Source organism: Falco biarmicus, chromosome 14 (genome assembly GCF_023638135.1).
Source record: "Falco biarmicus isolate bFalBia1 chromosome 14, bFalBia1.pri, whole genome shotgun sequence".
NCBI classification, from domain to species: domain Eukaryota; kingdom Metazoa; phylum Chordata; class Aves; order Falconiformes; family Falconidae; genus Falco; species Falco biarmicus.
In genome coordinates this window covers 688,458-711,337 of record NC_079301.1, presented here as the reverse complement: position 1 = coordinate 711,337, position 22,880 = coordinate 688,458, and the positions used below count along the sequence as shown (strand labels likewise).

At 51.2% G+C, this 22,880-nt stretch overlaps 2 protein-coding genes across 4 annotated transcripts in view; one reads left to right on the top strand and one right to left on the bottom strand.

Annotated features, from left to right (window-relative positions):
- The window catches only part of OPHN1 (oligophrenin 1), a 68,155-nt gene extending 61,948 nt beyond the window's left edge, over positions 1–6,207 (top strand). For 2 of the 3 annotated variants that reach the window (XM_056360200.1, XM_056360199.1), the window contains exons 21-24: positions 830–995; positions 2,183–2,233; positions 3,018–3,068; positions 3,496–6,207. In XM_056360200.1, coding sequence (XP_056216175.1) covers positions 830–995; positions 2,183–2,233; positions 3,018–3,060 — 260 coding nt within the window. In that variant the 3' untranslated portion in view covers positions 3,061–3,068; positions 3,496–6,207. The remainder of the gene's footprint in view (positions 1–829; positions 996–2,182; positions 2,234–3,017; positions 3,069–3,495) is intronic. The other variant, XM_056360201.1, reaches the window with a different exon arrangement.
- Positions 6,208–12,842: 6,635 nt separating this feature from the next.
- AR (androgen receptor) overlaps positions 12,843–22,880 on the bottom strand; it is a 60,408-nt gene continuing 50,370 nt past the window's right edge. Inside the window, exons 5-8 of the mRNA XM_056360202.1 lie at positions 22,149–22,293; positions 21,183–21,313; positions 20,498–20,655; positions 12,843–19,515 (exon numbers count right to left, since the gene is read on the bottom strand). Coding sequence (XP_056216177.1) covers positions 19,360–19,515; positions 20,498–20,655; positions 21,183–21,313; positions 22,149–22,293 — 590 coding nt within the window. The 3' untranslated portion in view covers positions 12,843–19,359. The remainder of the gene's footprint in view (positions 19,516–20,497; positions 20,656–21,182; positions 21,314–22,148; positions 22,294–22,880) is intronic.

Here is a 22,880-nt window from a genome sequence, read left to right as displayed (position 1 = left end):
AAGGTTCAGTAACTAAGGAGTTGACAAAGCCATGGTTAAGTAGTTGCAGCAATTAATTATTTTACCAAAAAAATACCTTTAATTTCTTTCTGATGAGAAAGAGGACTCTCTAGCAGTGGAAATGTCTAAATCAGAAGGGCAGGAACCCTGCTCTTAAGATTATTTTGATCCATATAAACGGTCAGACAAGATCACATCACTTATGGAAATGTGCCCTGGAGGTCTGGGTGCTGGAGGGAAGGTCTGGGGTCGCCATGGGTGTCAGGTAAGGTCTGACACTGATTCCTTATTCACTTAACCCCTGAAGGTCTTCAAGGGTTAAGTGAATAACAACATTGGCCAGATCTTGGGGAAGAAAAGCAGCCAAGGCAGAACTCCTGCGAGCAGAGCAGAAAGCTGGAGGAGAGGACAGATAGTGCCACTGTCTGAGATAAAAGCTCAGAGAAGCAGCGGCCCCAGGCTGCAGGGATCATCAGTTTGTGCTGTTCCTCTCGCTTTTGAAGAGTGGCACTGCACAGGTTTTGCTTAAAACTTGTTATTCCCAGGCAATATCATCTTTGCAATCAGCAACTGCATTAAGTTTGTCATGACAGGGTCCAGCACCAGCCCCTTTTTCTGGTGCCAGGAGGGCTGTTCTGGGGCAGGCAGCATGGGAGCTGCCTTTTCCTGGGACTCTTTCCCTAAATTCTGGGTATTGGCCACTGTCAGAGAGAGGCTGTTGGGGTAGAGAGACAGAACTAAGCCTGCTAACTTGTTTCATGTCTTTGCATAAATATCTAGCCCTCTACCAAAGCTTCGTACTCAGTCTTTGTAATCTTCATCGTTGCAGGCGAGTGTGATGGTGTCCCTAAGCCACGATCCCATGGCGATAAGCCCGTGATAGCACGTCCCCCCATGAGACCTCCAGACCCACCATGCAGGGCTCCTGTCCCTCTGAGGCTGGAGCAGAGGCCAGATCTGATATCAGGAACAGCAGAAGAGACGCCTTCATCCATGTAAGTCAGCAGCCCTTGGCGGACACACGGTACCCAGGGTGGGCAGCTCAGCCTGAGGGAGCTGCCACCTGGGGCTTGGGGAGTGTTCGGGGAGATGAGGTCAGCCCGGGAGGCAGAGTAGGAGCTGGTGTCACCTACCAGGAATTTTGGAAGAGGAAGAGGGGGATTACTGTGTTGGTTTCCAGCACCAGTGGCATACAATGGCTGGAGCCCATGGATGTCCCCTTTGACTTTGGTGCGAGCGTGGGTTTGAATATTGCATTGTAAACCTGTGCAGAGGGCTCAGCCTGGGGGGGAGCATGGCTGCAGCAAAGGCAAACACACAGGGAAATCAAAGCTCTGACCCTTCTCAAGAGCAGCCCTGGGGCTGAGCTTTGTCCCGTCACCTTCTCTGCTGTTTCTCATGTCAGCGGAGCTTGAGAGCCCTTCCCTGCCTGGCTGTCAGCACACCTCTCTAATGAGATGCTTCTCAGGGAGGGACAAGATCCAGCTTGGACCTCTCTTAAGGAAATTGCATAGAGTTCAGTTTCATCATCAGATTTCTTTCAGCTTTTAAAGAGACAGACACCCTGTTGGCTTCAATGGGAATTAAATGAAAAAAGGTGGCAGCACTCCTTGGGAAAGCGCCTGCTGTGGGTTGGGTGCAGCTCCCGAGTTTTGCACCTGCTTTCTACAGAGAGCGCCCAATAAAGCTGTGCTGCATGGCTGATCCAAGTCCAGCACGTTCACTTCTTAGTCTGGGAAAGGTGTCGTGAGGCTCAGCTCCGCACCTGCAGGGCAGGAACAGGCCTTGCCTTTGCTCTTCTGAACCACTTGTTAGAACTGTTCTTTCTAAGAAGACAGTTTGAAGCTGGCTATGAGGCACACAAAAACTGAAGGAGAGGCCCTAAAAAGTGATAGACGTGGGTTTATAAATCAGCACGTAGGATCATAAGCAAGAGCATGAAAATAAGCAGTCTAGCCAAAAGCCATCAAGGGCTGCCTGGCCAGGGTGGTATGAAGGCAGAGGCGAACGGAGCTGGCAGCAGGAGAAGCACAGCTGCTGCCTCAGCAAAAAAGACATCAATTAAATATTATCATCTTTGGTGTCTGCTAATGCTACTGCTCTTTTCCCTGGAACAGATGCGACCTCATTAGCAAATTGCTTTATCAGTTAACTGGAGTGACCTCTCTTGTTCTCTTTGCAGGGTGGCCTCTAGGACAAAGTTCTTTGAGACAGCTTCCCGAAGAACTAGCAAGTAAGCCTGGCACTGAGAAGCTGGCATGTAAATAAAAGCAGCCTTGCTGCACAGGGTGCTTCCCTCTGAGGCAGAGCAAGTCAGCTCAGGAATCCCCAGCCCTGACCTTTCTTGCCTCCTACTTGTGGGCAGAAGATGGGTCTCAGCTAGAACACTGGAACTAAACAAAAAGCACAAATTGTAAAATGGGAATCCAGATACAGACTCAATAAGTTAAATGTAAATCCTACTAGGTAATAAGCATACCTATGGATTCCTTTTATCATGTGTGGATCTAAGCAGTGTAGTACATGTTGTACTTACTTCCCAGCCTTTGCGAAGAGCACAGATAAGATCATGGGAGAGTTGAGGTTAGAACGCAGCAGCTGATCAGAGATGCAAGATGAGAGAGTGGATGGTCCTACACACAATGTATGTGCAGGCATAGCTCCACCACAGAGAGGTACGGTGTGATGGATTGGGCATCGAAGCCTTCGGGCTAGGCTGGAATGGCAAGCATTGTGCTTTGTGGCAGCAGATTTCATTTGTGATATCTGCTCTAATAAGCTTCAGCTTCCTGCTTTTAAAAATTACCAACCTCTGCCAAAAGTGTGAGCAGGTTTGCATGTAAGTCTGGTAAATGTTGTGTGCTAGTGCTGACAGCAAGTTCACTTGTTACATTGAAAAAATGTATCCCTGACCTGACTCTTACTCAGCCCTCTATTTAGGTTTATGGATCTGAGGCTGAGCTCCCTTACCGCATCAATTATTTTTTTTCTGTGTTCTTCTACTTCCTTATATACAGTTCTTCATCACCACAAGGCAGGATACCAGGTGACGAGAGCTGAGGCTAAAGGTATGTGTTCATAACAATAAATCAAATAATAAACCAAAAGCAAATACATAATGCAAATTCAGTATTTATAGAGTGGTGGGAGTCCAGTGGAGGCAATGGGAATCTCAAAAGAAAGATCAGGACAAATGTCCTTCCTGCAGGAGACCCTTGCACAAAAGGAAAGATAATAACTGGAGGTGGTCCGTGCTTTTTGTTGGGGTTGTAGTATGGCAGGGTGTAGTAAATCAGCCTGCTCCGTGCTTTTTGTTGGGGGTGTAGTATGGCAGGGTGTAGTAAATCAGCCTGCTCTGCACTTCCTGAGCCTCCTTGCTGCAGTGCTCAGGGTAAACATATGTTAAAAAAAACAGAGTGCTTGCTCTGGCTGTGGTTTTGCCATTGCTGATACATTTACATTGCTGCATAAAGCATGCTTGTTTTCTTCTTCCAGACTTTGTAAGCACCTCAGCCCAGCTAGACCCAGGAGATTTTCTGTGCTTGTGAAACAGATGTGTCACAGCTAAGACTTTTCCAGTTCCAGTGCCCCTGGAGAGCAGCTATCTTACTGGACGATAATTTCAGAGCATGCTGTCGTAAGTGGCTCAAGAAATTGAAAGAGAGGGAGATAACGATGGAGAGAAGACCCTATCCACATGTGTTGAACTGTTCCCAGCCCTTCCACCACTCCTCTCTGCACAGACTGTGAAGGATGCTTGTGTGTGCCCTTGCAGGTGACTGGCAGTGTTTGCAGGGCTGGGTGAGCACTGACGGGCTGTGGAAGGGACAGCAGGAGACAAGAGTGGCTGTTTAGCTGCTCATTTTTTTGGGAAATACGCTTTGGCAGGGGTCATTGGACAGACATTGGAGTCAAAATGCAGGGGACTGACTCCCCATACTTGGATGCAAGGGCAGAGCAACTGAAGTTTGGGTTGGCCCCCCTTGCCATGAGAAGCTCCTTCCTTTATGTTAAATTTCCTCACTCAGTAAGCTATAGTGTGTTTTTTCAGTGCGGAGGAGAGCAGTCTGTTACTGGAAATGCTGCATGTGCTAAGGCAGGCAGGACTGGATTCAGGGGGACCATGATGCTTAGCTCTGCAGGACATCTCTTCATCTCCCCGGTGTCAGCATGCCCCTGTCTTGGGAAACCGTGCTGGCAGACGTGGCTGTGCCAGGGGGCTTTGCCTGCGTGGGGCTGCATCCCCTGCCTCCAGGTTGGCTTTCCAGGGGGTGCTGGCCAGGTCAGCAGCCTCTGAGAGCACAGCTGGGAGAAGGAGGTGGCAGGTGCTCTTCTTCGCCCTCCTCCTCCTCCTCCCACGTAAGCCTCTCCCACCAGATCCAGTTCCCACAGGCCCACCAAGAAGTCTCTGTCCTGGAGTTATTCTGGTGGGCCAGCCCAGAGGTGGCAAGGAACTGAAACTCACTCAGTATGGGTCAGAGCCCACCATTTTTCTAAGAGACACTCGGTTTCTTGTTTGCTTGTTATATTAATTTCCAGTCCAAGAGATGTCCAGTCTTTTTTCCTCAGCAGTGACCGTGTAGATGATGCCCTTTGGTCTGGAAGGTTTCTCCCAGCCAGGACTGCCCCTAGTACCCCTCTTAACAGTAGAGGCATATTGGTGGTTCCAGCTGACACCAAGGCTCAGCTCCTCAGCTGGAGCATTTACTTGTAAATAGGCAGTGAACGGCCTCCCTGCTTCCTCTTCCCAGCCCAAAGGTGGCTTCCCTGTTTTTAATTATTTTCTTTGGGTGCTGGGAACATTCCCAAACCAGTGGCCAAACATCCCCATAAGCTGCTTCCCAGGTGCTCTGTCCTCTCGAGCGCACTTTGTGTCCTGCCTGGTGCAGGTTTGCTGGCAGGATGTGCCATGGTCCTTCGTGTGCTGTCTCCTGACGCTTGCCTTATGTGTGCACCTAGTGTCTGTCTGCTTTATTGCTGAATGTAATTTTTGCATTTGCTGGACACAGACGTGTCACATCAATGGTGCTTCCGCTCCCTTGGGCTTTGGTGGTGCCCCAACTGCTCGTTCCTGTACTCCTGCTTTGAACAGTGGCACATAAAGTGACTTTAAAAACAGAAAAACAGAACGGTGATATCTACTCCTAGACTGTATAACACACACCAGCATCTCAGGGCTTTTCAAAGCTACAGTGAGCCCTTTCTGCTGCACCCTCTCGTGAGCAGCCAGGAGGTGTGAGCAGCACCGAAACAGAGAGCATTGTGTTTTTATAATCAGGTATCTAGGAGAGCAGGTAAGACAGAGCTGTGAGCCAGCGAGTCTGCAGGCAGGTGAGAGGGGCTCTGACCAGCCCAGAGTGGCTGTGGCTGCTGGGGAAGCCTCTCCAGCAGCCCAGCAGTGGAGCTGCCTGCCTACAGCATGGTCAGCCCCCAGACTTCTGCTGCAGGCAGGCACTGGTGCCCAAGCCTGCCCTTTGGTGGCTTTGTCACTTGGGGTGGCTGTCCCAGAGGCTTCAGGCCAGTGGTTCCTCCACAGAAGGCCAACATTTCCAAAACTGCTTTCCCCTCTCGGGGCTGTGCTTTGAGGACCCCTCGAAGCTGTCGGTTTGGGAAGCACCCAGGCTACCACAGGCATAGGTGGCTCTGGTGGTGGCACCCCCTACGCTGCAAGTGGGCGCTGCATGGCACTGACACCCACAGTACCCATCCTGTTGGAAACGGTGGCTGTTGCGTCCCCCACTCTGCTCATGTGCAGTCAGCCTTTTGTTCACTGCCTGGCGCAGAGCCCATGGGACAGGGCTGGGGTCCATGGGAAGAAAGAAATCCGAGGGAGTTTGGTTTGAAGTCTGACATTGTGAACAATGGAGGGAAGCAGCTTATTAGAAACTTATTTCATTGTGTCCTTTTAAAGTCATTTGTCATATGTGTGTCTGTGCTGATTTTTCCTCCTTCCATGAGTGCAGCTGAATGCTGGGGACCAGCGGTGGGGCAGCAGTAGGTTGTTTGGTCATGCTGGTGGAGGGCTGCGGGGCATAGTCCCTGCTACCAGTGCCACAGGAGCAACACTGCTGGGAGCACGGGATTTGCCCCATGCAGTGCGGCAGGGCCCCCAGACATCAGCCATCGGAGCAGTTTTGTCATGTAAAAGTGTAGATTATTTCAAATGTTTGTAAAGTTTCCATGAAGTAAAAGAAAGGAAGAGTCAAAGTCTGCTGGTTTTTTTCTTGTTTAAACGATGCCCAAGTGTGGCACAGGCTGCAGCCATCCTCCGCTGCGTGGGGCCCGCGGGCAGTGCAGGAGCCCAGCCAGCACCCCAGGGATGCAGCATGGCATGGCTGTGTGTCCATGGGATGCAGAGGTGTCTGCTACCACATCCCCAGCTTGGTTTTGGAGTCCCAAAAACCAGGTTTCTACTTTTTCTGATGGGAGCAGCTGTCCTGCCGAGGTCAGATGTTCCTGTGCATTCCCCCGCTGTGGCTGCTGCGGTGCTGGGGATGGTGTCCTGCCCCATGGGGACACTGCGACCGCAGGGTTGCTGTGACCGGCTCCTGCCGACCCTCCCTGCGGCTGGCCAGGCAGTGCAACCGCGGGGCGGGGGTTTGCGCACACCCCTTGTTCGGGCTGGCACAGAGGCGCCTTTGGTGGCATGTGGTTTTTACATGTTTTCTCGGTTTTAACTTCGACTGCCTGATTCTTGTTCAGCTGCCTCTTTCTGCACAAACACCTTTCTACTTATTTATGATTACAGCAAACACAGCACTGGCTTTTTTCCATCTACCCAGCATCTTTTTGCCCTCCTTACATCTGTTTTCCTGTGTCTCTCAACTCAGACATCGTGACGTTGTGCACTAGCATTTGCTAGATTAGAAACCTCCTGATTTTCATCCCAGGAGTATTTGGAGCTGTTATTGCCAAGTTACCTTTGGTGTACTGAAGGATGGGGTGAAGGTTTGTCAGCAAGAATTTGGAGAGGGAAATGGTGACAGCGAGTTTTTATGAACTGCTTCCCAGGACTGCAGGCTCAGGGCGCTGCTGCAGCCAGGAGCAGGAGGTGAAGAGCGGGGCTGGGAGTGGTGTGGGATGCAAGGAAAAGCTAGATAAAGTGTGCAGGGGTAGAGGGCTTGGGAGCAGTCCCCATCTGCCCTTCCATCACCACATGAGCAACTTGTCCAGGTCTCACTGCTGCTGCAGTGCCAACCTGCGCCCAAAGGATTGGGCTGCAGCTGCAGCTGTCACGTGTGTACCATGGGGCTGGCAGAAAATCTGACTGCGTGGTTCACCCAGAGTCACTCGGTCTCCGGGCTTGCTCGTTAAGCACAAAATACTTCAAACCCTGAACTATCAGAATACCCTTGATAAAGCTGGAAAAAACAAACGGCAGCGTTGCAGTGCAGCGGGCACAGCCCCACAGATGCCATCCCATGCCAAGCACCAACTGGGGGCATGTCCCACCCAGCTCCTGTGCCCAGGAGCATCCCCTCCTGGGATGGACACAGGGCTGCCATGTCCAGCTAGCACAAGCTGAAGCAGCAGCTTGAGGGCTTTTTTGGGGGGTTTTTTTCCTGGGTGCCTTGTTTCTTTGAAATGGGTCCTTTCGGGGCTGTAATTTTTCCAGGGATGGGTGCCTTCAAAACAATAGCATTTCAGGGAAAGAAACTGTTTTCCCATTAGCCCTTGTATTAGGTGATTACAAATTGGAATGAGCACCGAGGCACTATCCCGTCAGTTCTGGTGTCCCAACCCACAGGTGTGTGGTTTGCTTTCTTATGGAAGATGTTTTTATTTAATCTGAGCAAGAAAAGTATTTCCCAGTGTAAGTAAAACCTTGTAGGTTTTGATACAGAGAAAAGATACTAAAACAAGGCATTTCAAAGCTTGAGGTTGGGCCTCAGTGAAGGTTTTCCAAAGGAAGAATTTGTAGAGGTTAAAGGCACACTTCAGTAGACACATCTATGTTGAATTTTGAATTGAAATGTACTTAGTGGAGCACTGACATCTTAAATTTATGTGCCGCACAGACCCATAAAGGCACAGGAATCCACCCACGCAGGCCTTCTTGCGAGATCAGAGTCTTAAGTTTTAAGCTCCATAATTCTCTCTGGCCCTACTTGCTGCACAATTAACCAGATGAATGCTCTGATTTAGGACCGGCTTTCTACACTAGACGTTTTCTTGGGAACTGTCAGCAGCATTACTCAGCCTATACATCCATAAATCGAGAGTGGTTCACAAAAAAAATAATCCTGCAATTGGCTTTAAAAATCAGGAGAGGCTCTGAACTCTGTAAAAGCTGCTATGTTTTTTATTTTCCTTAGGTTTTCAGAAGCTGATGAAAGAAGTGCTTTCACAGCCTCTAATCAGAGTCTGTGAAAGCTCCTAAATGGCAGAAATTCTGAAGATTCTTGAAATTGTGCATAAAATGTTGCCATTCCCATGGAGGCTTAGAGAAACACCTCCCTTCATCCCCACATTGTGTCACCCCCCAGGACGGCCCTCCTGCTGCAGGTCCGTCACCCTTGGCTCTGCATCCTGCGCACCCTGCCTCCTCCCTGGAGCCGTGGGCTTGGCTGGCTCTGTGCCACGGCACTGTGCCCCTGCGGTCGCTCTGCTCCAGCAGGGACAGGGCATGGGGCACACAGGGCCCTGCTCACCCACTCCTTGGCGTCTACCCACTGGTGGTGGTGGGAGGTGGCAGCAATTTTGGGTAAGGAGCAAACCCCAGAGCTGGCTGATGTTCCTCATGTCAAGAGCACATGAGTCGCCATGACCCCGCTGAGGTCTGCGGCTGCTGCACAAGCTGCCAGAGCCCGGCGCGGGCAGAGGGCAGAGCAGCTCCCGGCGCCTCTCCCAGCTGGGCACGCTGCTGCTGGCTCGTCAGGCGGGAGGCAGGAGGTGCCAAATGTGCCGAGACGCAAACTTCAGCAGTGGCAAGAAACAGGCAACCCCCATCGCTGAACATCCGAGGTTCTGGTGGCTCTAGCATCCCTCCAGTGAAGCAGCAACGCCTTCTCTGCACTGGATGCTCCTCACCCGGTGCATCACGTATGGGTGCTGCAGCAGGAATCTCCTGAGGCCTAACGTCACATGTAAGCATCCCCTGCTCCTTCCGTGCTGCCCCCCGAGCAGGGATGGGTGAGCTGCGGGGGCAGTCAGGAGCTGCCCTGCAGAAAGGGCAGGTATAAAGGTGGGGCTGGGGGCTGGGGGACAGGCGTCCCCCCCAGAGCAGCCAGCCTGAAGGCTGCTGCAACTGGGTGAGGCATGTGACATATCTCCGTGTCAGAGGGATGGCTACATGGGCAAACTTGATGACTTTGCCCCAGCTCAGCAACGCGTGCTGATGATACGTGCTGCCAGCCTTGTTATGCATTGCTACGCTTTTCCTGATGGTAAGGATGATTTTGGTGTGACACTGGTGTGTATGCACATGGTGAAAAAAACCCCCAAAGCACCACCAAAGCCTTGTACCAAAGGCTTGGCATGGACAGCTATTACTGCTGCACTCCTGCTCCCCTGCCAGCTGTCAGCTGCTCTCCGGTTAAAACCTGCACTTAAACCCCTTAGCAGTGCTCCCACAGGGACCTGGGCTGGCAAACTGCTGTGCTGGGCAAGAGCCCATCGCCACCTTCGCCGGGGGCTGCCCTGGGGCTGCGGGTACCAGCATGGGGACAGCGAGCATGGGCTCCAGGTGAAGCCTGGAGTTTTAATTAGTCTGTCCTGAAGGGAGCTGCAAAAACTTGTTATGCAAATTGGTGAAACTAAATTAGATTTAAAGGACTTCATAGTAAGCAATTAATTTGCTCATTGCCAGGCCCTGTGGCCACGGGCATGCCATCCCACTGGGCTCCTCACAGCTGGGGGTCCCTTGCCACCGGGGTTTACACAGACAGCAGTCTTGGGCCACTGTCTGTAATTGCTTTGTTTAAATAGTCCTCAGGCAGTTTGGGACCCATGGAAAGCTGTGTCCTGGTGGCTTCTGGTCCTGTTTTTGTTCTATGACTGGGTGAGACACCTTGTCGGTCACCGGGCAGTTGGAGGACCAGATTCTGAACCCGCAGTGCAATGCAGAGGCAGGACATGTGTGTGGCCCAGGCTGCGTGCACAGGCACCAGGCTGCCTGCCAGCATGGCTCAGCACCCACATTGCTTGCCCGCTGCAGGGCTGAGCCTGGCTTGGTGAGGGGGATAGAGGAGCTGCCCAGGCCAACAGGGACAGGGGGCCATCGGGGACAGGAGACCATGGCCACATCTGGAGGAGGAGCAGGGAGCCCTCGCTGACATGGCACTTTGGCAGTAGGCAGGTCTCCTATGGGGATGCTGGCCAAGCAGTGCATGGGGTTGTCCCCACCGCTGGAAGGGGGTTGGGCTGTGCTGCTGGCTGGGGTCCAACCACATCTCCTGAAATAATGTGGTGCAGAGCATCCCCCTCGGCCGGCCCATTCCAGTGCAGCCCAGACCCCGACACAGCTGGAAGGCATACAGGGAAAGGGTTAGCTGGTGCAGCTAAGTCAGCGCGCAGCGCTCCCAGGGCCCCTGGAGAGGTAAACCACTGCCAAAATCTGTCTTTAAAGCAGCTCATTATCGTCTTAGGAAATGGAACAATTTTTCTGTTTTAAAAATTTCCCACTGGCTATTCTAAGGACAGAGGCAAGCAAACTGCTTTAAAGCATGGAGCCATTTTAGGGCTGCTTGACATAGGATGTTGTCAGGAGGAAAAAACCAAAAAGAAAAAATAAATTGATTCCTCACTTGGTTTTTGCTGTTTGAGCTCATCATGCAGCCAGCAGGCCCCCTGCCAGGCACAGCCTGCTGCACCCCATGTGCTGCCATGTCCCCGAGCCACCCCGCTCACTTGGCTGATGGAGACTTTCAGGGAAAGGTCCCAAACTGCATTTGTTATCACGAAAGTCCAGAAAGGGCACCCAGCAGCCTGCCTGGGACAGGGGCTGTTTGCTCACTGGGCCAGGAGGGTTAGGGCCAGGAATCTACAGAGACCTACAGAAAAATGTACCTGGCAGTGTCAAGTAGAAATCTGCAGCGCTCAGACCTCCCAGCAAGTCCTCCTCCCTGCTGGGAAGTGTTGCGTTCTTGAAATTCAAGTTGGTGGGTTTCTGCTCCAGAGCAAGACCTTTGCCAAGGACAGTGCAACTGGCCACATACCTACCTGCCAGCCTGATGGGAACGGGGCTGTGCCGTGGTAAGCAAGGAGGGGAAGAGTGTCTGGTTTTGCATCATGTTCATGAGATTTCATAGAAGTTCTTGTGTATCTACCTGTTTGTGTAGAAACATGTCTGATCTTAAAGGTCTTTTCCAACCTAAATGGTTCTATGTCACCCTGAGACATCCCCTGCCAAGGCAGTGCCTGCCCTGGTTCCCTGGGCTCTCCGCTCACCCTCCCACACCTGCACCACCCCATCTCCCTGGCCCAGCCTTCTTCCTCTGCCTGGGGAATGGTGAATGCCCACCGGAGCCGACGGGGCAGCAATCGGCGCGGCACAGGCAGCTCTGTGACCCGGTTAGGGGGCAAATGAGCCCTGGAGCCCTTGTTTTGTATGTCTGTGAGCAAGGACAAGGGCTTCCCAGAAGAGACCAAAGTGACACTGGCAGCTTTAATCTGGAGACCTTGTGCTCTGAATTCAGAGCAGAGGCAGAGAGCTGACTAATTAGATGGTTGTTCTTATCAGAATCTGTCCCTGCCAGGCATTCACCGATCGTGTCTTACCCAGGTGCTCTTGGCTTTTGGCAGAGAGCAAGGACATACGAAGTAAGATGTTGGCCGAACCTATCCTGGACTTGCACATCATGATCACCTTCTTCTTTCCCACGGTAAGTGGACTTTTGTTGACCTTGGTGCTGCTCAGCTGGAGAGCAGAGGCTTTTCCAAGGGCCGCTCTGGAGCACTCCAAGGCAGCTCTGCATGAGCACCAGCACCGCTCCAGCATGGCAGCAGCGCCCAGCTGGCACTGGGGTCGTGTGCTGCTAGAGAGGGGCAGGGGTGTCTGTGATTTGTAAGTCACAGTGAACATTGTGGTGGATGGATGCACAATGTGCAGCAGAAGTGGCTGGAGCGTAACAGCAAAACTCATTCAGATGAAATGGATTTGCCCTTTTGGGCAGCCCCAGCCCCTCGCAGACACACAGACGGATTCCCATACCACTCCCGTGCAGGTAAGAGCTGCGTGAGCCGCAGGGCTGCAGCCTGTTTAAGAGGCCTGAGGGCAGTGCAAGACCGGGAGCTGCACAGCCACATGAAGGACTGGGTCTGTCACCCCATGTTGTGTTGGACCAGCAGCTCTGGGATGTCCCTAGGGACATTGGTGGCCAAGTAAAATTTGACAGGTGACACTGGGGCTAAGAGGCTGGCAGGTGTCTGAGACCACACCACAGCCCATGAAGGGTGGTGGATTTCTCAGTGTTGACCAAGAGTGAATTTTGAAAATAACACGTTTTTAACTGTGACTCAAATAGAGGGACAGGACAAGATTCTCTGCAGATGACAGAACATGACACTATTCCACATGGGCAAGGCTTTTTGTATTGCTAAGTATCCTGTGCTTTCAGCTCGCAGGGTACTGGTACATGTACAGCTGCTGTGCAATTATACACTAGACATTGCCAGCTATTTGTAGACTGATGAGTATTATCTTTTTTTCCAAGCTTTTTTGTTTCTCTCACAGTGAATAAAATCTTGACCCTGTGCAGTACTCACATCTGTGCCTTGAACTAAAAAGTGGGCTGATAAACAGTCTTTTTTTATTACCTGGAGAGCATAGGTCAATTTTATAAAGAAGTTCCAGCAGAATGGATTTACAACTGCTCATAAAGATACTCAGAACAACAACAAGAGGAGGAGGACACTGGCCTTTATTAGCTCCTTGCTTTGAGAAATACATTAATCAAATGAAATTCAATTTAAAAGACCCAAAGAGGCATACATGAAAAGATTAGTCAATTGATGTGCCAATGAATTAACAGTTCAGATGTGATTAACAGCAATATCTGAGTGAAAAATAGCCTATGAACGACCCCACACAGCCTTGTCCACTGAAAAATGACCCACTTATTCCTGGCATCTTCAAGAGCTAATATTCATCACACCAGATAACATTTTTCATGCACATAACTGAAACAAAAGCCAAATACACACACACAGAGCTGTGTTCCAACAAACAAGATTCTGCCTTTAATATACTTAGAACAACAGATTTTAGGATTGCAAAAAGAGCTGAACACCAAGCGTCAAGGTCTGCCCTGTGACACAGCACAGGTTGAGGGCTTGCATGGGACCCAAGTACAGACTGAAACAGTCCAAAAGTGAGTATTTTAATTTCCCCTAGCATAGTGTAGCTGGTTTTGTCTTTCTCCTAGATGCCAGATGGGCTCCTCTTTTTGGTTACGAAAATAAAAGTCCTTCAGATCTGTATGGTGACTTCTGAGTCACGGTCATCTCCTGGGCATCCTCCACCACATCTCGCTGGCCAAGGCAGCAGATGTTACTGCTCTCCAGTTTTGATGACATAATATTGTAGGTCTCTATTCTCCTCATTCAATGTATCCAGTTCCCATTAAAAAAAACCTCAACCCAAACCCCAGCAGTGGCAACAATCCAACTAACATCCTTCTCTAGAAACAGAATCTGGCCTCAGGTGTTGTTAACACGGGTGACACTGCCATTTCTTAAAGGTGACTGAAACAAACTACAGCATTGCAACCATAATAGAATTGCAACTGTAATAAAATGATACATGTATGCTTTGACCTCACTGCACATCTTGCATAGGATAAAGGTTTGCAACACAGCAGTGAAGTCCCACCGAGGCAGGACAAGGCTTTTTCTGTCACATGCAGGGAGCTGGAAGCTTAGCCCTCACCTTGGGACCAGGCCTAGGGACATCACCACGTTACTGTACCTGAAGGTCTTTTTGCCCATTCTGCAGACAACTTGTTCTTTTCCTTTTGGCAACGCTGCAGTGTTTGCTTTGGGACTTAGCTATGGTGAAACGAGCAATTGCAGAGACATTATGCTGCTTTGCTACTTCCATGACTATAGCTGTGGGCTGGAGTACTCCCCAGGCAAAAAGGCACCAGCAATGAGCTTTTTGGCTTATTACAAGAAAATAAAATATATCGATATAAAGAACTCTTTTTATTACAGAGACATGTTAACAAATAAAACCAGCATAAAATTGCCACAGAACACAAAATACCTGGCACAGAGAGCAGCTTATCATAAATTTGCTGTGGTTTTACATGTGGTGCAGATATTTACTTTTTGAATCACAAGTGCAGGCTCCCCTGCTGTTTTAAAGGGGAACGAGCAGAAGCCCCTCCATGCTGCTGCGGGCAGCTGAGCGAGCATAGGTGGGTGCAGGCAGGCTGCACCGGCTCCCCCAGCCCCACACGTCCCACTGCAGCCAGGCTGGAGCACCCTCTGCAGCTGGGCTGCCCCGCTATGCCCAGAGCCAGCAGCCAGTCACTGGCCCAGGGCCACGCATGTGGCCCCAGCTGTGTGGCACCAGTCCCCTGGCATCTCGCACAGCTGCTGGTGTGCGGGTCACCTGCCATTCCATGGCGGGCACCAGGATGTGACAGTGCACAGCGCGACTCAGCCGGTTGTTGAAAGTCTACTCTGAAACAGTTTGGTAGCTGGTTTCTCTCTGTAATTCCAGGATTCTGCCCAAAAGTGCAAGGACACTTTGTGCAGCCAAAGAGGGCAGAAATAAAAGACACTCCATTGTCCCCCAAGTGCAAATATCATCCCCGTCTAACCAGAATCAGCTACAAGAAAGCTGGAGTGGCAGATACTGACACCAGACTATGCCAGCACATGCTCCATTCATGCGATGAATGGCTGGACCATTGGAAACTGGGCAGTACCTAACCACCACAAATTATTAAATTAAAACTTCCATTAATATTGGCACATACCGACTCATCTCCTGAAGAATAGTTGCAATCACTGTGCCATCAGAAAAGAAACTCTCTTAGAGCATTACATTAAATAGATACCGTCAGCAATATAAAATGGGGCATGCCTTTTTTTTTTTTTTTTTATAAATATATATGTTTAACATATATTATATCACTGAAATAACCTAGGGAGAGATCAGTAAGTGGAGCAACAGCTGCACATAGCAGGAAGCTGCGGAGGCAGCCTGTGCCGGCAGGTGACTCCGCAAGGGAGGCCAGCTCTCTGGGAGGCAGCGACACCTCGGGTACCACCTCAGCATCCCTACGAACCATGGCAATGACCCCATCGGCACCGCACAGGCCAGAGCAACAAGTGCAAAAGGCGGCGGAGGGGTCCCGCCTTCCCTCCGCAGGGTGACTCACTTGCCGTTTACCTTGCCGGGCACGCTGTGCGAGGCTTGTGGCTTACCTCCTTCGCACCTCCAACACAAAGGGCCTTTTGACTTCTACCGGAGCAGTGTTCAGATGCTGCCAGGCTCTCCAGAAACATTCACACCCCCTCTCTGAGCAGAGAGCCGCTGCTCTAGCTCTTCCTTTTGCTCCCTGCTGGCTGCAGATGGTGGTGGCAAGGCACTGCTGGGTGAAGGTGGGTGAAGGTCTGTGGTCACCGGTCCAGGAACGCTGCCTGCCCAGGTGTGCAGCTGCACTGCATCCTCTGGCTCACTTCTGGCATTACACAGGATGGAGAAAGAGTTTCTCCTGCACTAACTAAAGGCAACCTCACCTCACACCCTTTATCTCGTGAGGTACCCTTCCATGCTGCTCCCATGCTGACACCAATCTGCGTATTCCTTATCTTCCACCTGCGGCCTTCAGTGGGAGCCGATGGCCTGAGCCGTGACCCAGAGTGAGCCAGCACAAAAGCCCCCACGCTGCCCGGGTAATCTGGAGCAGAGCCAGTGAAACCCAAGGGGAGTCGGACATGGTCTGCTTCCTGGCTGCGCTTGCTAGCAATGCCACGGGGGTCCCCCCCACCCAGCAATGCCACAGGGGTCCCTTTGCCTAGACTCAGCTGCCCTGAGGGATATGAGCCACAGGGACAGCTTCTACATGATCATGAAGATGGTGAAATTCTCCATTTTTTTAAAGCAAAAGCAGACAAGAAAATGCAGAAGAAAACACAAAGTGCAAAGATATATGGCAGGATGTGGACTTTGGTATTTCTTAAGCCTCTTTTTTCCCCAGTTCTTGCAGCAGCCCATGAAAATAATCAAGGAAACAGTGTTAAAGGCCCACCCCCCACCCCCCGCAAATACACATACAGGTGCTACTGATTCTGGTTCCCCACATTCTCCACTCACCCCTCTAGTAATATCACAAAAATTCAATTTTTGAATAAAAAAAAGTTGCAGATGTTTACTCTGATGCTGAAGAGACAGAGAACATAACTCCAGTGCCCCACTGGAGCGCAGAGGAGGTCTGGGGTACTGGTGGAGGAGGGCAGCCCCACCGCCCCCCTGCCCACCGGCACGGGATACTTCACGTGAGCTCCTGCTCCCTCCCAAAGGCTCACCTGGCCGGAGAGGCTGCCCACACCTGAGCCGCATGCATCTGGCAGGTGATACACAGTGGTATCCCCTTCTCAACCATCTTTCATTCACACTATGCTTCCACCAGCAAATCAGTGTATGCAAATCCCTTTTAAGTTTGATTTCTTCCCAATCTACCAGCAGAAAAGTACCCAGCAGGATACCTCCACTCTCATTAACTAATGAAAACTCTACCAACATAAGCTTGTGCAAAATACAAAGCTCTCCAAAGGAGCCATTCAGATTGCTCATAAACATCCTCCTGTTGATGACAGCAACCAGGGCATTGCCCACCCGGCTGTTCACTGTACTCTTCGGCTAATAGTCAGAAAATGTTCAAGAGAGGAATGCATGAACAGGGTACTTTTACTGGTTCATTTGCAAATATTAGTAGATCATGGCAACATCTAAAATGCTTGCAGCCCTCTGAAATAGAAAAGCTACTGAGAAAACCACCCTGCTGGCTGGCATTCAGGAAGGTTATCTATGGATTCTGTTGCCACCTACATGAAGGGATTTCAGGAGGAAGAGCATGATCAGTGCCATATCTAGCAAGGGAAGAAGACCCATTACAAACAACTGTAAAGAAAAATCCTCCTTTTCAATAGTTTTGGGGTTTATCCCTGCCCCTTCCCTTAATGAAAATCCCACTGCATGATTGAAAAGTATCAGAAAAATTGTTTGCTTTACTGAGCATTTGCAAGGAACCCAGAGGTACCATGAGGGCATTTGCCTGAAGAGCCGACGGTGATGCTCAGCTTGTGAATGGTGCAAGCAGCAGCAGCATTAGCACTGTTTTCTGCACAACACGTACATGGCGATCAATTGGCCTAAACCTCATTCCCTTACTTTTAAGGACATCTGAAAAACACAAGCAGCTGGTATTACACATGGGGATCACAGCGCGATGTGATGCACGTGTCTGATTAAGTTCATCTCTCCAGACTCCAGCATTTGCTTTTGCCTGTGGTGTCTCTGTGCCGGAGGGCCAAAGTGCTGCCGGTGTGGCTCTGCCACAAGCTCCACTCTGTACCACAACAGCAAAACCGCCACCTGCCAACGAACCCTGTGCAGCAAGGCAAGGGTTTACTCTTTGCCTGTGCCAGCACGAGGAACCCTTGTAGATGTCTGTGTCGGTAAAGCCAGACCGCATTGCAGCCCACGATGGGAAGCGTTACCCCGGCCAGAGCCTGTACATGCTGCACTTGCCGACACCCCCGGCCAGGTCTGACTGGGCAGTTTTGGGGGACTCACAGCTGTGCGGGAGGGGGGGGAACCCAAACACCACAGGGAACGCAGGCTCGGCCACTTTGTGAGAAGCAGAACCCACCAAGGAAATCTAAATACGGGTGTCAGGTGCGCTTACGCCTGACAAACCAAGCTGCTTCTCTCAGATGTTCCTGGCTTCTGGGAGTCACCAGCAGCTGCAGACCGATCACCCTTTGCTGTTTGCCGGCTGTGGGCCGAGTGCCCCTGTTATCCAGGGCACATTTATCCATCCTCACGGCAGAGCTGCAGCCCTGGCCACCATCATGTCACGTAGAGCTGCTGGGGACAGGTGGCACGTGTGGGACAATGCACACAGGATGGCACACATGGGATGGTGCGCCTGGGATGGCACATACGGGCTGGTGCACGGGGGACAGCGTCCCCCTGGGCTTTAATCAACCACAGCAATTAGCAGGAGCATATACACTGCTCAGAAGGGCAGAAGGTCTCTTCGGCATTGCCCCTACAGCCCCCCAAAGCGCCATGGCAGCACCGGCCAGCTACTACAGCCACCTCCCGAAGGACAGGATTAACCGCAGGTGTCCTGTGGCCTTGCAGGTCCCACAGAGCCCAGCCCCACTGCTTTGCTCCTGGGATGCTCATCTGCTGGCATTGGAAAGAAGAGTTCGGAAAAACGGAAAATAAGTAGTGTAGCTGGAAACCCAGGGTCTGCAGAGCTGGTGAGGGGCTGGGCAGGGGGTTTCACAGGAGGAAGGGAGAGCGTGTGGTCTGAGGACGTCAGGCACTTGCGGGATGGGAATGTGATCGCTGAGCACCCAGGTGGCTGTGGGGCAGACCGAGATCCAGCTTGACCATTCGTAGGAAAAACATCCCAGGTGGAAAACAGCAGCCATCCACCATCTCTGGGGATTTCCGAGGGTCATCCTCTCCAGCCCTTTTGCTGACAACCCCTAACCACCCCATCAGCTGGTATGAACACTCACCCATGCTGCTGGGCAGGCGGGTCTGTGGTGCCACAGATGACAGCCGCGTGCTGTCCGCAGCGAGCCAGCGCGCACGGCACCCTTCTGACCCTGCAGCAGTCCTGGGAATTCATCAGGCTCTGCCAATTCATCTCATCCCCCCAGGTCTTCTCTGTTTCTCTACTGCAATATTTTAGCCCCTCTGCTTCCCAGCACCATAAATGCAAACCAAGTCATGAAGGAGGCTAGTGAAGTAAGCCACACCCAAACTTACAGGTTCAATCTGCTTCTCTTAAAAAAAACTCCAAACCCAACAACTGCTGGCATTTCTCCCAATCTCCCATTGCCCCAGGCCACTAAAAGTCACTGTGGAAAACACACAAATGAGAAAGTGTAGACATGGTGCTGCTGCCGCCGTGCCACAGTCCCCTGTCCCAGCACAGCCAGCCAGATCCAGGCAGGAGCCACAGCAGGCAGCTCAGTTCAGAGGTACCTCAGGAAAAATAGAAATCTCAGGAATCCCAGCAGGTAGTCGCTTGTTACTGTGCATCTTCTTGGCACATCACCTCTGTGTAGGGGATTCCCCAAGGCACTGCAGTACAGAAGTGCAGAAATAGTGGGCAGGAGACAGCTGGCATGGGGGCGGCAGGACTGGGAGGTCCCTCCAGCAGATCACTGTGCGTGGAAGTAGATAGGCTTCACTTTTCCAGACAGGATCTTGGGAACCTGCACAGAGATGATCTCGGCCATCATTTCAGGGTAGTCCACGCTCACCATATGTGCCTTAATTAAAAGGTCAAATGTAAACTGATGCAGATCCTTGGCAATCTGGGAAAGGAAGGAAGTTTGTTACACATAAGTCCTTGGTCAGCAATTTCTCTGGGAAGATACCGAGCAGATGTTAGCAGGCACAGCAGGTCAGGGCTGGACCCTGCTGCACTGGGATCTGCTCTGCTCTCTGGCCATCCCTGCTGTGCTAGCAGCTATCAGATGGGGGGTCTGCATCCCGAGGGTGAGCAAAGGAACTGCCCAGCCTGGGAGCACATAGCGTCTTTTGCCATGGTCCTTTGCACTCAGACATTACTGAGTCCCACAAAAATGGGGATGTACGAAAAAAGCACTTTCTTACTCCTACAGAAACACATCTTACTGTGCACAGATGCTGCTGACTTCACTTACAAAGAATTACTTTTTGCTTGTAGACACATAACTGTATGGGCATGGAGCTGAGCCCCAGGCAAGAGGAATGGTCTAGCTCACGTCTCACCAGTACAACGTTAAGTCACAAACAGAGAACTTGTCTTGACTGCTGTCATCGGAGAAGATTCACTGGGGGAACTGAGATTTTGAGCGGTCCTGCTAGGCTGATGATGGAAAAATATCATCTACAAAGAGCTTTTCATTGCTAAAAGAAGCCCATAAACCCAAGCATGAGTAGTCAATGCAGGGAGCAACAGACACAGATAATTTGCACTCCCCCAGCAGAGTCTTTTCTCTTTCACTTATTCTGGGAGCACACTGTAACAGTGTCCCTGCAAAGGTGTGCCAAGAGTTAAAAAAACAAAGCACAAAGAATCACAGAATCATCAGACAGCCCAGGTTGGAAGGGACCCCAAAAGGCCACCCGGTCCAACCTTCCCTGGCAAAGGGAGCCTGAACGAGGCCACCTAGCGCCATGTCCAATCATATCTGGAAAACCTCCAGAGATGGGGACTACCACGACCCTGGGCAGGTTCTCATTCTCACTGTAAAAAGTTTCTTATATCATTTCATATGTGTATAAATAAGACATTTCATTGTCCTTTCTTACAGGATGCACGGAGTCCAGGACCTTGGTGAGCTGGTAAAATCGCCGAGAGCAGGAGGTAGGGTTCTTCCTCTTGCAAGCGATGATACGGTCGAGTTCCTTAATGTAATTCATTCGAAGTTCATCAAAGAGCTTCTGGTTCTTCAGACCATCCACTGGAACTGGATGGAAGATGAGAAGGAAACAGTAGGAGTAGCCCAGAGAGTGCAGAGAATAAAAAATCAAGAGGAAGGCTGAAGAAGTGGTCAATGCAGACCTAAGAGGAAAGGTCTGCTTCTGCAACAGCCCTCACTCTGACTGGCTTGTTGGACTCCTGCTAACCCCAGGATCCTTGTTTAGCACTCGTTAAAAAAAGAGTGCTGATGTAACAAACTGCAGCGGTACTGTCCTGCTCAGCAGCTGATGCTCGGAGGTCCCCATGAGGACAGCAGTTAGGCTGGGAGCAACCTCCTGCGAGAGCTGCACGGGAGAAACGCTGCCCTGTGCAGAGGTGGGGTGGGCTAGCTGCAGGGGGGCTGGGTGGGGATACCCTTATGCTTGGCAGCTCGTTGCCTCTGTGCCGCTCAGGTTGAAGCAGAGAGGAGACCATCCCTTGGGTACTACATGCACACGCCCAGGGAAAGCACCAGACATCTCTAGGGCGATACAGCAACAGGAGATCTGTTGAGGAAAGGGTGTGAGTACTTACTGATGCTGAAGAAGAGTAGAGCCTTCATACAGAGAAACTCCTGGGGTGTGATCTGAAGCCACCCGAACTCCTGAGAGAGGTGCCGCATCCTGACACACTGGCTGTACATGCGGGATTTGTGCATCCGGTACCTGCCAGGGCATGACGCGTGAGCACGGCACCGACACCAAAGTGCTGCCCGCGGTGCGTGTGGGAGGACACGCTGCCCAACCAGCCAGGCACAGCCCTGCGCCCACAACCCCAGCTCTGTCTCGGGGGATGCTGGCAGCAACAGGCCCGCATGCAGGAGGGGAATGTTCTCCAAAATGCCCGTGTGTAACCCTTCTCATCTGGAAAGGGATGACTACCCGGGATCTGCAGGGTTCGTTCGACCCTCTGCCTTCCTGGAAAACAACTGCAATGGTTCACCACGTGTAGCTATCCATGACGGGCACAACATGAGCTCGGAGAGGAGGTTGGGTTTTGCCTGCTGCTGTGCTCAGTTATTTGCTTTTAAGCTCTTCTACCTCAGCATCAACAGACCCTCCCCAACACTAAGCTGATGGTGTATCAGTGAGAACTCATCAGGAACCTACAATAAAAGTTTCTGGTTTTGCTCACTCCAGCTGACCAACGAAGCTGAAAACGGGAACTCTCCCTTAGAAAAAAGGCAGGTCTGTACAGACCAGCCCTTCACAGCCAGCATCTGCTGGTGCCCTGATGGAAGTCAAACCCAAGGCAAGGCTGAGGGAAAGAGAAGAAGGACCAGGAGAGACATTGCATCTGTCCCTACTGCTCCTGGAGATCACCACAGAGCAATTAAGAGAGGAAAAGCCGGGCCCTCCAATGTTTTGTTGGTCAGCTCTGAAAGCATGATGACTCAAGCTGTCCATTTCATGATGCAAGCGAATTCCTTGTCTGGTTCTCATTTCTCACAGTCTGACCCAGAAAAAGCACAATATTAGGTTCTTGTTATTTTGCACTTACTCATTGAAGACCAAATCTGGAGCGAAGTAAAGCATCCTGGAATTGACATTGGTGAAAGATCTCCAACCCATAGCAAAAACCATAAGGCCCATCCAAGAGTACTGTATTATTGACATCTGGTCATCCACATGCAGGTTGCGAAATCCTATTGAAAAAATGAGAGTGGGATGTTACAAATTAATACTGGGTTCCTGCAGTTACCAGGACTGTTTTCATGCAGACTCCAGCTCTCCTGCCACGCTCCTGTTAGGACACAGCGGTCCACAGCCCAACCTCAGCTCACCCCAGGATGCAGGCACGCAGCTGGGATGCCAGCAGCCAGGGGTTCACACCCTGCTGGGCCATCAGAAACAGCTGAAGCACAAAACTGCAACTGGGAGGGGAGAAAGGGGATCCCCAGACACAAGGAGGGGATAAGGACCAGGTGACAAACACAAGAAGAAAACCATTTTAAAGGAAGGCAATGACAAGCAGTAATAAATGATGTCTTCCCCCTAAGAGTCTCAAAGATCTTCATAAATTGTATTTGAAGGCTTTGCAAGACCCCGTGAGGTGAACAAGCATCATTCTGCAACAGACTGGACAAAAAAGGCACAGCAGGGTGGGACAGTGAGCTCCTACGGTGCCTGAGCACATACATTCAAATGGAGGCGATGAGCAGGTCCCACTCCCCAGCACCAGGCTCACCCTGCCACCGCCCTCATTTCTGGCACTAATTAGATGCCAAGACCC